Source organism: Lepidochelys kempii, chromosome 6, assembly GCF_965140265.1.
Source record: "Lepidochelys kempii isolate rLepKem1 chromosome 6, rLepKem1.hap2, whole genome shotgun sequence".
In the NCBI taxonomy this organism is placed as follows: Eukaryota; Metazoa; Chordata; order Testudines; family Cheloniidae; genus Lepidochelys; species Lepidochelys kempii.
Window position 1 is genome coordinate 76,786,500 of NC_133261.1, and position 14,957 is coordinate 76,801,456.

The 14,957-nt window shown below is 37.9% G+C and overlaps 1 protein-coding gene across 2 annotated transcripts in view; it reads left to right on the forward strand.

The window, feature by feature from the left end:
* The window catches only part of LOC140913108 (formin-like), a 246,746-nt gene that overhangs the window by 78,024 nt on the left and 153,765 nt on the right, over positions 1 to 14,957 (forward strand). For both annotated transcript variants that reach the window (XM_073348842.1, XM_073348843.1), the window contains 2 exons: positions 1,982 to 2,778; positions 5,714 to 5,864. In XM_073348842.1, the coding sequence (XP_073204943.1) occupies positions 1,982 to 2,778; positions 5,714 to 5,864 (948 nt within the window). The remainder of the gene's footprint in view (positions 1 to 1,981; positions 2,779 to 5,713; positions 5,865 to 14,957) is intronic.

Consider the following 14,957-nt stretch of genomic DNA (forward strand, 5'->3'; position numbering starts at 1 on the left):
TTACTCTGAAACCTGTTGTTTTTAAATGTCTTTCAGTGTGCTGATGACTATATTTGAGAGGACCAAAAAGTGTACAGTATCATAGGATGTGAAACTTTAGAGACATTTTTATCCAAGGGCCTGATCTTACAAATATTTATACTACTTAGTGTAGTTCTAAAAACTGACAAAATTGGATTACTTACAGTAAAAAGCAAAGTTTGCTAGTGTTTGCAGTGTTAAGTTCTTAGTTCACTTTCCCTGGCTTTATACATTTTTATAGAGAAAAGGAGCATTTACTGAAAACCTGTCCTTTCTTTCACTTTTGACAGCACTTGATACGTAGCCAATTTAAGTGTCTCCTCTGTCGATCAATAATGTTCCTTTTTTATTTGTCTGAGCCTTTCACTAGTGACAGGGAGCTGAAGTGGTTTTGATGGTGTCGTTTTTTGTTAAGCTCATCATTATCCGATTACTTCGCAGAGATGTTTGAATGGTCACACATTTTGTATTTTTTATCACATTCATTACTATAATACAGGTGACTGCCTTAGAGTGTTTGCAGCACTCTACATCTATTTAATTTCATAGCATAAAAAACAAAGTTTTGTAATATGAAATTCTAGTTTTTCTTCATTGTTTAGATTTTTTAAAAATGCCTGTCATTTGTACTTATCACAACAAAATCTCTTTAATACCCTCTTTGGTCCAAAGGTTGATTTTACTAGCTGTAGGTTTTAAATTGCCTTTTGAAAAAATATGGCATTTTAAATCTTTAAATAAAAATTGTACTCATGAAGGTGGGGGTTTTATGTTTGTGAGAGAGCAATTGTTCGTGGGGAGTACTTTTAATACTCTAGTATTGCTTTTTAAGAGAGAAGGAATTTTAATTTTCCTGTAAAGAGTTTAGGAAAGGGGAGTTTTTTGAGAGGTTGTATAATGTTCAAATTGTTCTCTAATTTCTCAGTATATTAAGCATATATTGTGTATCTGTGAGAGTTAGCACTAAATACAATGCATGTGACGTGAAATATGAAACCATTTTAACCAGATATTTCTAATGAAACATTGTAAATAGTATAAATTGAATAATTTTAATTCTTTAATATTAAAAAATTGTTGAATAATGTCCAAAAGTACAGTACTGATTTTATCATAAAACCAGCAAAGAATAAAACCAACAAACAAGCAAACAATGAACAAAAAATTAATACTAGTGAACATAAAAAGAAAACCAGCTGAAATAGATGTTAATGACAATGTATAGTCAATACAAATGGATGAAAGTGAAAAATAAAAAAAAAAGGCCAATTCAAAACCACCCATTAAAAAGAATGAAATGCAGAAAGGAATCTAAAGTTTTGGATAGGCAAAGGATTTTTTTCTTAATGCAGCAGGTAAATCATTTACAGTTAGACTGAATTACTTGGATCCACGTATCCTCCCTTGCTCTGGTGGAGGGAAGGTGAAAGGAGGTAATTTACTTCAGCCCTTGAAAGGTTGCAGGTTTCTTCCCTCTATATACCCCGCCAGCTCTGCGAGATAGCACATAGGGAAGGTGGAGCACTGGTGCTTTCCTTTCCCCACCTATTTGTTCCCAGGAAGGAGCATCTGGTGTTCAAATACTGTGCTCCTGCCTGAACCTGGTTCTGGATACAAGAGTCTGAAAGCACTGATGCTGCTTAGGGCTGCGAGAGGCGGTCTCGCATGTTTGCATTAAGGCAAGTTACAATCTAGACCTTAATTAGCAAACTGTATTTTTGACATATTCTGAGTAATTATTCATTAAATGTGCTTCACAGAAGAAAAATCCTTTACATTTCCTAAATTTAATTAAATCTAGGAATTTTCATAGATGAACGAAAGAATTTTGGAACTCAGAGACCTGTAAAATTCTTCTCCCTTTTAGTATGCAGTATATCTGCATAAAGTGTGTCACATCCTTATCTAATACCTAATTATACACAGTTTTTACATGGTGTTTTTTGTTGTTTTTCCACAGTCTCAGTTTGAACTCCAGATCTTTCATATTCGTGGAGAGCATGCTGTATCAAACACAAAGCTTGAGGAAACCATTGCAAATCTCAAGAATGAACTGGAAAACAAATTAAATAGAAGAAATGAGAAAACAAAGGACGTCTGTGTATCCACTGAAGATGATAATCCACCAAAGACGTACAGAAATGTATATATACAAACTGACAGAGAAACCTTCATAAAGCCTAGTAAAGAGGAAAATATACGTGTGAAGAATAGCCAAATGGTACCTAAAAAGCTTAATATTTCTACTTTAAATCACAGTATTTCTGCCCCAAGTGAGAATAAGGAACCATGTCACTGTGCACAGACTTCAGAAAGTCTCTTATCTTGTGAACAGAAACCAGTGTTAGTATCTCTAACACCACCCCCACCACCTCCTCTTCCTGAACCTTCACTACCAGCTTTAGTTCCTCCACCACCTCCCTTGTTAACAGGTTTGGCATCCACTCCATTGACATCCCAGTTTGGATCTGGGCCACAGCCATTTCCTTCAGGTTGTGGAAATCTTCCGCCACCACCGCCACCGCCACCGCCACCACCACCACCACCCCCCCCAGGTTTTGGGCCTCCTGGTCCACCACCCCTGCCTGGCTGTGGGCCACCTCTACCGGGAAATGGGCCTCCTCTTCCACCGCCACCACCTGGGTTCTTTTTCAATAGCACTCAGTCTTCAAACCAAGGTCCTCGAAAACCTGCCATTGAACCTAACTGTCCCATGAAGCCTTTGTACTGGACTAGGATACAAATCAAAGACAGCAGGTAAAAAGTTATTTTATTTGGATTTATAGGTATAATTTATGTATCATGAGGATGAGCATGTACAGTATTTAAGGTTTGTTTTTTTTAAAAAAAGACAAGAAGAGTTAAAGATAGAGCCCAAAAAACAAAAAAGGAATATGAAAGAAAAAAAGTTTTCTAAAAAATCAGAAGATAGCCCAAGCTTTAAAAAGCACAACAATAGATAATAAGCAATGGGTTTTAAAATGGAAAAATATAACTAAAATTTTTAAAAGTTTAAAAGTAGTAGTTCATAGGCAACATTGACAAATATAGCAAATAGGCACAGGGTAAAATAAAAAGCTGAGGCTGTGTATCCAATATTGCTTCAAAGAGTTTGTGTATTATTGGTTGCCTGTCTTGTCATTTTAGATTGCAGGATCTTTAGGGCAGGGAGTATTTTGTCCTCTATGGTCCCAATCCTGCAACTAGTTATTTATGTTTAACTTCTGTGAATGGTTCTGTGGGAGTCCAAGGGAGTACAGTTAAGTATATGCATAATTGTTTGAAGGCTCTCTGGGCTGCCAACTGGCCTGGGAGTTTAGAAGCCCTGGGGCAGTCCACATAGGGCTACAACTCCAAGGCAATCTGCCTGGTGAGACTGGCCTCTCAGATCCTGGAAGTCTGGGGTTGCCAGCAGCCTGCCAGGTGGTTGTTTGTCAAAAGTTCATCAAACCTGACATGTTTCCATGAAAAAAATTAGGTTTGATGAATTGGCATTTTCCTGACCAGCTCTGCTTACAGCACTGCTTGGTGAAAAGACAGAGAGACACTGAAAATTCTGCTTTTCAGAGTTCATTTTCTGAAGATTTCTCTCGAGTTCTGCTATGTTCTCTGACATTTCTTGTGGTTAATTACAGTAGCAAAGAACTCTAAGTGACTTAGCTAAAAGGAGGATTCCCTTCTGATTCGGAACAAAGTATTTCTAGCACAACCCGAAGTTGCAGCAATTAAGGTGAAATTACATGGTTGTGTTATGCAGGAGGTGAAATTAGATGATCACTGTAGTTCCTTCTGGCCTTAAAAATCTATGCAGGCATGTGTGCATATCAGTGCAGGCATGATTTTGGAGCAGGCATGTAGGGATATCAGTGCAATTACACAGACAGGATACTCTCTAATCTTTGATTTATACCTTAAAATAAAAGGTTTATTTCTGAAGTACACATTTAGACAAAAATATATTTACGTTTAAAATATTTTGGTTTTATTAATTTTAAAATCACATGAATGATCTTTAGTCTTTAAGGTGCCACCAGACTACAGATGTTAAATGAGAAATAGATGTTAGTGCCTTTGTGATCATCTAGTCTGACCTTCTCCATGCACAGGCCATAGAACCTCATCCAGTGATTTCTGAATCAAGCTCATAACTTCTGTTTGAGCTACACTGTATCTTTTAGAAAGATATCCAATCACAAAAGTACTGGCAATCCCACTGGAAACTCAATGGCAGGGTAAATGAATCCCAAATGGATAGAAAATAATAATTTGCATTCTTTTAGCTTATTCCTCCCCCTTCCTTCATGCACGGATACATATTAAATTCTGTTACATATTGCACCTAATCAGAGTAATCATTTGGTGACAGCAGCCATGTACGTATTTACACAGCTTTTTCCCCACTGCAATTCTACCCATTTCATGACAGTTAATAATACCATTGCCTGTTAGTGACACCTGCTGGAAGAAATGGACTCAGAATTTCAAGCTTATCAATAGAAGTTAAGAATAGTCTGAGGATAATATTATCCCACTTACTTCCTTCCCTAAGTATTGCAGTTTCAGAACTAAAGCAATTCAGTACTGAAGTGCTCCATTTGTTGCACTATGTATTTGATTTCCCAAACTTTGGATAAAGCCAGGAGAGTTGTACTCACACATCCCTATGTTTAAACACTAATGAGGGTGAGTTCTGCACGCACCAAATCATTCTTGGAGGATGCAGGATAGCAAAACTATCTTCCCTCTTTAAAATTTACTGTGTATTAAGCGGTTCAGAATGCTAATAGACACCCATTCCAGTTCCTCAAACTAGTAGTAATAGTGAATAGAAAGCACGTAGCCATTTTCATTTCATCTGAAGTGAACTGAATCTCACTGATAAGATAAATAACACAAAACTCAATCCAAACCTTTTTCCTTGAGGTTCAGAAAAGTTTGGCCAACTATTTTTATTACTTTTCATTTGCATAGTGCATTCCCTTGTTCTAAGCCGATGAACCAGAATAACACAAGGCTGCCGTTGCAATATTTCCATTCATATAAGGGTATGTCTACACAGCATCTGGGAACATGCTTCCCAGCATAGGTAGACAGACACATGCTTGCTCTGCTTGACCTAGTGTGCTAAAAATAGCAGTGTAGCTGGGGGTACCATAGGGAGTGGCTTGGGCTAATTGCCCAAGTATGTAACCAGGGAGACCAGGAAGGTTTGTACTCAGGTGTCTAGCCTGAGCTACTGCCTATGCTACCCCCCGCTACACTTTTATTTTTATGATGGTAAGTTAAATAGAGTTAGCACACATCTGTCTATCCAAGCTGTCAAGCACCCTCCCAGCTGCAGTAAACATACCCTAACTGAAATGAGAATTCTCTTGAAAGCCTGTTTTCACAAGGTATTATCCTGATCTTTGATTGGTGACCCAACATTCTAGTGCAGTACAAATAATAAATAGTAATTTTTGATCACCAGTAGGCTTGAATAATTTAAATAAGTACTTAAGTGTTGTAGTACTTTTTAGTGCTGCCTTCTGTAATTTCTTTTGACACTTTACCCAGTCTAGTAGAGAAAAGAGGGAAAGTTATTTGTCCTTTGGCTGTACTCAGCTGCTGCTCTGGTTTTAAAATCTAACACGGAAAATATATTTTTGTAAATATTTGTTGTGAAATTTTAATTTTATTTATTTGTTTTCAGCAAAATATCTGTACCAACTTTATGGGACTCATTAGAAGAACCTGACATAGTTGATACTAGTGAATTTGAATATTTATTTTCCAAAGATGCAGTTCAGGAAAAAAGAAAACGCTTATCAGAGTCTTATGAAAAGAAAACAAAAGCCAAAAAGGTACACATTTTTTTCATAATAACATTCTCTTTATTGAGTGTGTTCATGTTTCTGTGTTTTAAAAAAACAGTGATTTACATTCTGTTAAATAGAAACTGCCAACAAAACGTGAATATATGAAAACAAGAATTGTTATTATGTTAGTGTATAATAGATGGATTTTCTGTTTTGTTTATAAGTGAATTGTCAAACCACTGTGCACCATCTACATGTTGCTGTTTTTACAAAGGACAACTTGCATTCCTTCATCCTAACATGTTTGTGCATATTTAAAATAAAAGTTCAAAAACAAAGTATTGAAAGAAGATGTAACTTTGGTGAAAATGTAAGGCATAAAAGAATGAGCATGCTTCACATCACACAAATGTTTAACAGTCCATACCAACAGTAATATTAAGGCCCTTTTTGTTTTTACTGAAGAATTCCCAGGTTTTAGAAATGCTATTATTTGGTTCTTACTGATTTTCACACAAATTTTGGTCTACCCAGATACATAGAAATATTGATTGTTACAAAAAATCCAACACATTAGATTAGATAGATGTGTTTATGTTAATCATAATTTAGTCTAAGTGTAATTGTGAGGCTGTCTATTAAAATAAGGCAATGTAGTGGAAGATATACATACACACACACTCCTGTGTGTGCATATATGTACATATTGTTAATGTACAGTTCACTAAATAAACCACAGCATTAAACTGCTTTTACTTTTAATACTCTTACTTTTCTCTATTTGTTGCTTTTTTCTGTCCTTCCATATCCTAATATTAACCCCAATATTTACCCAGAAAACTATAAAGTTAATTTTTCCACTGATTTTTCAGCTATTTTAAAAAATTTGTAACAAACACTGACATGTTCCCAGGAAATTTTAAACAAAATAAAAACTGAAAACGAATGGCCTTTAGTATTGTGTGTGTGTGTACGTGTACACTTCAAATATATTTATAATTTAAAGCAAAATATTTTAAATCATTTCCTCTATTTATTTGCTATGCAGGGCTTGATGTTCCGTTTGAGAAAAGTTAATGACGCTACTTAATTTTCCTCTTTGTTTCATTCCCTTCTTCCATTCTCTTTGCTTGATCTCGTGTGCATGCTCCTCTGCCATTTTGGTTGCATTATCAAGACCAGTTTTAGGGGCAAGCAAGGAAGCAGTACCAGTGTCGGACTTGGCCATTTTTCATTTGGGTTTTTTCCCCTCTCCACTGATTGACTGCCTGTGAAGGATGTCTCTTTCTTTATTCTGTTTTTTGTTTGTTTTGTTTTGTTTTGCTCCAACACACCAAAAACATTTTCCAGTCTGGCAGGGAAAATGTCTAGGGCTGGCCCCACCCATTACCCTCCACTCACTTGCACATGCTGCCTAGTTCTCTTCATGCCTGGTCCCCTGAATGTTCCTCTTACACTAGTCATTTTGGAAGCCCTGGCTCCTCTCCTGATGGTAGTTCTTGCTGTAGGCTGACGGCTCCAATCCTACTGATTGCTGCAGTCCCTGAATGCAGTTCCTGTTTCCTCTCCTACTGTTACATAGTGGTAGCCGTTAGAGCACCTAGGATGGCTCTGCCTCATTTTTGGTTACTTCTATGGTTGTTCAGCCTTTTCTTTGCAAGTAGGAACCAGCAATAAGTGATCTGTTATCTCCCTATGGGCAACCAGCAACATCTCTGCAGACAACCAGTGGTCTATGGACTACAATTAGCAAACGGTGTGTGTAGACGTCCTTCTTGATTCTGGGCCATAAGGATGTAGGTTTAACTCTCACATCAGAAGCCAGGCTCTATACAGTCTATTTTGCTCTTGATTAGAGTATACATAGACATACAAATTATAAGTAATTGTATTTTAAAGCAAAATAGCTGAATAGGTATTTGCTTTTTCATCCTTAGCTAGCTATCCAAATTCAGGTTTATGTTTAATCTTGGAAGATTTAATGTCATTGCAAGCATAAGATCTGCAGCCATGTGAGCTGGTGAAGGGATCTTACAAAAGAGTGATGATAAATCCATGCCGCTTGTATTTTATCCTAAAAGGCCCAGTACGGTTAAAGCGTCGGTGCCACTAGACACTTTCAGATACATTCACAGTTGCCATATTATCTTATTTGTTACTCACACTTTAAAAAATGGACACAGAAATATGATCTTAAAGTAAAATTAGGAACCTGACAAAGAAGAAAGTGTTAGTCCATGAAGTGATTGACATTGTTTTGTTACTGCAGAAGTCTCATAACAATACATTATTATATATTATATGACATAAGCTCAGTTGAGTTTCCCTGGGTTGAGCCACAAGAGGGCACCTTGGATATAACCTTTGCCTTTATCATACATAATTAGAAAAACAAAGAAGTTTCACAACCTCCAACTATTTAAAACATCTTTTTTTCAGAAATTATTTGTCTTAACACGATAATTAATCTAGTTATAAATAGCACTTAACATTTATAAAACTCCAAATAATGTGTTAATGTGTTGGTTTTGTTGTCTATATAAATGCATTTTAAGGATATTGAACTATTTGGGTTTTTACATGTTTACTTTTATTATTTAACCTGAACATACTTGTTCTATGAGAAAAATTCTTCCTATCATATTTTACTTCATAAACCTTTAGAGTATGAATGGTGGTATTCAGTACTCAGATTTAGAAATAAATCCAATTAGTACAATAGTGCAAATTCCTGATACCCACTTTCTAAATTTGCTTTTGCATACTCAAAGATTGAAAGGGGAGGTTTATTCTACATTTCACTGAATTTGATCCATAAGAAAACATTTCACTATCTAGTTGGAAAATACAGACTTTAAAAGTCTCTTGAACATAATGCTATAAACACAGGCTTTATGAAGAAATTAGACACATTTTTTACATTTATTTGTATTTCCTATTCCAACTTATACATGCAACATCCCTGAATTTCAGGTATGCTAGACCACAATATGGAGAGCATTAGTTATCTGTTCTGAAGAGCAAATACATATTCCTGTTCACTTCCTCACCTGCCCCTTTTGGTAAAACAAAAGCTGAATCCTAATTTGTTATGGCTAATACAGTAGTTCTTTGCTATATTTTTTCTTTGTCCAGAACTTAATTTCTAGTAGGATTACTTACATACAGTATGGGTGGCAAATGAAATGGTGCCCACTTTTTCTGGGAAACCTTATGTATTTTTTCACACACTGTATGGTTCCTTGTTTATCTGGATGTATGAATGATTCTTCATTTGCATTTCAATGTAGACTTTTATTTTTAAAAATGTAGAATAGGGTTTACTGAGATTACTGAAACAAATAGAGTGTAAAAATATAAATGACATGAAAAACTAGGGTGAAAATACGAAAAAAAAACCTCACTTGAAGAAGCAGATAAGAGATGAACTTTGGAAGTCACCCACCAGAATAAAAAAGTAAAAACTAGGGCTGTCAAGCAATTAAAAAATTTAAACGCGATTAATCGCACTATTAAAAAATTAATCGTGATTAATCGCACCGTTAAACAATAATAGAATATAATTTATTTAAATATTTTTGGATGTTTACTACATTTTCAAATGTATCGATTTCAATTCTAACAAAGTGCACAGTGCTCACTTTATATTTATTTTTTATTACAAGTTTCAGAGTAACAGCCGTGTTAGTCTGTATTCACAAAAAGAAAAGGAGTACTTGTGGCACCTTAGAGACTAACCAATTTATATGAGCATGAGCTTTCATGAGCTACAGCTCACTTCATCGGATGCATACCGTGGAAACTGCAGAAGACATTATATACACACAGAGACCATGAAACAATACCTCGTCCCACCCCACTCTCCTGCTGGTAATAGCTTATCTAACGTGATCATCAAGTTGGGCCATTTCCAGCACAAATCCAGGTTTTCTCACCCTCCGCCCCCCCCCCCCCCCCACACACACACAAACTCACTCTCCTGCTGGTAATAGCCCATCCAAAGTGACCACTCTCTTCACAATGTGTATGATAATCAAGGTGGGGGGGGTGAGAACCTGGATTTGTGCTGGAAATGGCCCACCTTGATTATCATGCACATTGTAGGGAGAGTGGTCACTTTGGATAAGCTATTACCAGCAGGAGAGTGAGTTTGTGTGTGTGGTTTTTGGAGGGGGGTGAGGTAGTGAGAGAACCTGGATTTATGCAGGAAATGGCCCACCTTGATTATCATACACATTGTGAAGAGAGTGGTCACTTTGGATGGGCTATTACCAGCAGGAGAGTAGTTTGTGGGGGGGGGGCGGAGGGTGAGAAAACCTGGATTTGTGCTGGAAATGGCTCAACTTGATGATCACTTTAGATAAGCTATTACCAGCAGGACAGTGGGGTGGGAGGAGGTATTGTTTCATGGTCTCTGTGTGTATATAATGTCTTCTGCAGTTTCCACAGTATGCATCCGATGAAGTGAGCTGTAGCTCACGAAAGCTCATGCTCAAATAAATTGGTTAGTCTCTAAGGTGCCACAAGTACTCCTTTTCTTTTTATTACAAGTATTTGCACTGTAAAAAAACCCCAAAAGAAATAGTACTTTTCAATTCACCTAATACAAGTACTGTAGTGCAATCTCTTTATCATGAAAGTTGAACTTACAAATGTAGAATTATGTACAAAAACTAACTACATTCAAAAATAAAACAATGGAAAACTTCAGAGCCTGCGAGTCCTCCCAGTCCTACGTCTTTTTTAGCCAATCGCTCAGACAAACAAGTTTGTTTACATTTGCAGGAGATAATGCTGCCCGCTTCTTGTTTACAGTGTCACCTGAAAGTGAGAATAGGTGTTTTCATGGCACTTTGTAACAGGTGTCACAAGATATTTACATGCCAGATGCTCTAAAGATTCATATGTCCCTTCATGCTTCAACCACCATTCCAGAGGACATGCGTCCATGCTGGTGACAAGTTCTGCTCGATAACTATCCAAAGCAGTGTGAACCAACGCATGTTCGTTTTCGTCATCTGAGTTAGATGCCACCAGCAGAAAGTTGATTTTCCTTTTTGGTCGTTCGGGTTCTTTAGTTTCCACATCGGAGTGTTGCTCTTTTAAGATTTCTGAAAGCATGCTCCACACCTCATCTCTCTGAGATTTTGGATTGTTAAATTGCTTCAGAGTAACTCAGTGTTTATAGTACAGTGGAATGTAGTTATTTGGCACTACTCTGTACTGCTTAATTGGCTAGAAAAACAGGCCTTAGACGAGTCTAACCATAAATGACCTACACTTAGTTGTAGATGTGTGAGTTAAAATAAAAATATTTAGTTTGATTTCTTCAGTGATTTGGGCCTAAACCTATGATATACTGTAATTTATCTTCATTATTGTTATGCCCAATATTGCCAGTCATATTCATGTTGTCCAAATACTACTGCACACAGTGCAGAATAAACCATTATGATCATCTAGTCTGATTGCTTGCGTAACACAGGCCATGTAATTTTACACAGTAATTCCTGCATTGAGCCCAGTAACTTGTGGTGGAATTACAGTGTATCTTTTGGAAAAAAATTCCTTGTATATGTACATACAATTTTCAAAACACTTTATCAGTAACACTAATCTTGTTGTCAATTAATCACTTTTAAAATACAAAAAAAAATCAGATTTTAGCAGTTAACTGAAATTCTAGTATTAAAGCTTTTCTTACATAAGGTTCCATGAGTCTCTGATAAATGGCTAGTTACCAGGCCACAGTACCACTTGAAAATCTTACAGACAGTTTGATCCCCTTGTATATTCTTGTGTTTTTCATTGTCTCTCTGAAATCCCAAATGTCTGGTGGCTAGCTCCAATGGATCAATCATGGTGGGCTCCTTGCAATCCAACAGGGAGTTATTTTACTTAACGACAGTGTGGTGTGTAATGGAAGGCTTATTGTGGATTTATGTAGAACTATTAGTTCTTCTTTTTTCATTCCCCTTCCCACCCTCCCAAGACCCCCGGCCCCTTTATAAAATAACCCACCAGTCATATGTATCTAGTCAAACATTTACCTCCTGGATGCTTCAATGCATGCTTTACTAGTATGGGCTTGAGAATCCCACAGTATCATAGAGTATAGCACCTAATATTCAGATTAAAAAATAAACTTTTGTACAGACTTCAGAAAGATAGATTTTGAGTCTTAACTACAGAAGCTGACGGGTTCATCTAAAAAGATGTTTTCACCTTTTTAACTTATTCTTTGTGTTACTTCCCTAATTCCTTTTTCAAGTGCTCATGAACAATAAAATCATCTAGAACAAGATGTATTGTTGTTATGGCTGTGGATTTCAAGGTGGTGTTGTTTTGTGTTTGGAGTATTTAGAAGACTATTTTAGATGAATAATTAACGTGTAATTTAAGAAAAAAATTAAAATGTTCAGAATTGTACGATTGATTGGAGACCTCTATGAAGAGAAAGAAGATCCAGAATAAGAAAAGGGGGGAATTTGTAGGTTTTTCAGTGGTGTTATTTAATTCATTCAGGTACAAGTAGATATGGATAGTTATTGATAAATTTACAGATTAAATTGACCTTGATTTTTTGCAAAAACAATAGCAAACTAGTAGAATTGATTAAAAAAAAAACTCTTGAAACATTTTTTCAATTTAAGCTACCATTTTGACTGAAACTGAAAACATTTAGCAAAAATAGTTGGTCTAAAGTTACTTTTTAAAATTTAAAATATTGAATTTTTTGAAAAATTTTGAACATTTTTTTTGTTTTTTCTCAAAAGCCAAAGCCATTCATTTAGCCCCCTTCCATGTATGTTTTATGAAACAGTCTTTAATGATATGATCCCATGTTATTCTTCCTACCTTTCTCTGGGAATGAATCAGAGTTGTGTAGTGAAGAAAGCAGTTGTCTGTAGGACCTCTGCCTCTTCTGTTGCAAAAGTTGGAAGATGTGTAATGAATGAGATGGGAGAGAGGAGACGGTCTCATTGTTAAGACAGTTGAATGTCATCCTAAATAACTGGATTCTATCTCTGCCTCTGCCACAGAGTTCCTGTGTAATGCTGGGCAAGTCAGGTAAACCAAACTTCTTCTTTGTGTGCTGGTCTCTGTGGTTATTCACTGTGGGTGCATATGTGCCCTCCATGCGCTTGAGACTGGAAATTATTCTATAGCAATGTACATTGTTCCATGCCTCCTGATGCTTCCATCTGAGTGCATAAAACATGTCATGAACTGACCACTCCAACCCCAGTTCCTTTTCCAAAACGTCCGCTTCTCCCCTTCCTCTGGCACTGCCAGGTACTCTGTGTCCAGAATCGATGCAGCCAGAGCCTGTACAAAGAAGACATTGATGGTACGAGGCGCTCACAGTGTCCTGAATCTGTGCCTGGATAGACCACCACCAATGCCTGAGCCTCATAAGGACAGGAGGGATTGTTCTCCCCCTGCTCTGATAGTACTGCCTACGCACAGACCTTCCACCTCTAAAACAGGACAAACAGTCCTAACAAAGCCCAGGAGACCAGACAGTTCACCTGAGGCTGGTCCCAGTACGCTGTCCTGGGGAACTTGGCTATGTATGTGGTCCTGGAATCCCTGATTTTTGCAGAGCTGATATTGTTGTGGGAGGTCCCATTCTGTCTACCCAACAGTTGCTGGTACGGGAGCATAGCTGGGAACTGGAGGCTCAACTTCAGTCTCTTTCTAGGCCACCTCCTCCTACTTTCTGTCTGATGTAATCAGTTCCCATGGTACCCTCCAGTCCCATGGATAGAACATGAGGAGGCCTATTCATCAGACAAACACAAGCCAGTACTGATGGTCACTCCAATTACAATTATCAGTCCAGACAGGCCTTCCAGATCCACTCAACCTCCCTTTCCTCATTATCATCAGTTCTGGCCCAGAGACCAATGGTAGCCAACACTGGGGCCAACTCCATTTCACTCCATTGCATTGACCTTATTGGAGCCCCAGGGTTAATACTTCTGGGCAGTTGAGTCATGAGGACCCTGAGTTCCACTCGCTGAAATGGTCATCACTGGGTGAAGAAGCACAGGCTCCTCAGGAGCAGTTGATAAAGGAATATCAACCAGTGTTGATGAATCCACCAGCAATACTCTCCTCACCCTTTCCAGATGAGGCAGTATGAGCATCTTCTCCCTCATCTCCAGACAATTTTCAGAATTGAAGACATGCTCCAGATTCCTCAGGAGACGGTCCAGAATTCCACCCTCAAGGTCCTAGAAGGCTTTGGCTCTATCTAAAGTGGTACTCCTGACTAACAAGGCTATCATGGAACCTGCCAGATTGGTCTAGCAATCACCTGTGTCTCGATAATCATGAGAAGGGCTTCGTGGCTACAGGTCTCTGATTTTCCCCCAAGTGATCCAAACCATTTCTGCGGACCTCCCCTTGGAGGGTAATGACAAGACTGATAAATCATTGCACATGTGCAAAGACTGCGTGAGTACAATCCTGCCCATACTGCTACATCTATACTCAAGCTCCTGCCTGTGCTGCCGTGGCCATGCTACTATTTTTAGGCACTCATTTGAGCAGAACTAGCAGAGCAGGGGGAGAAGGAACCTCCAAGCTGCTTTGTAGAAAGGCTCTGTCTCAGGCCAAGGGGGTTGAGAAGGAACTGAGGGTGGTTCACCAACACAGTGCTATATAACAACAGCATGGAGCAGGAGACTGAGTAACATGCATGCACGGGCTGAACAGACACTGCTATGAGATATCTCTGATCAAAGGCACATGGGGCGCAAGTGCACTTAGAGTGTAGCACCCACAGGGACACTAATTAAAGAAAAAAATAAATTAGTTATCCATTAATTTTGGGTGCCCAATTTGACATGCCGAGGACCTGATTTTTCAGAGTACTTAGCATTATATAGGATTTAATATGTTCCAAGCACAGCTCCCACTGACGTCACTTGCAGCTCTGAGTGCTGAGCATTTCTGCAAATCAGGGTTTCAAGTTGGGCACCCAGAAAATGAGAAACACAGTCAGGGCTATGAGGCATTAATGGTGAAGTACAAATTATACCAATATGAACTCCTTTATTGAGCATCTACCAGCAGAACAGAGAGGACAATTCCAGGCAATTATTGCAGAAGGCCAGCTGCTCCCCAGAA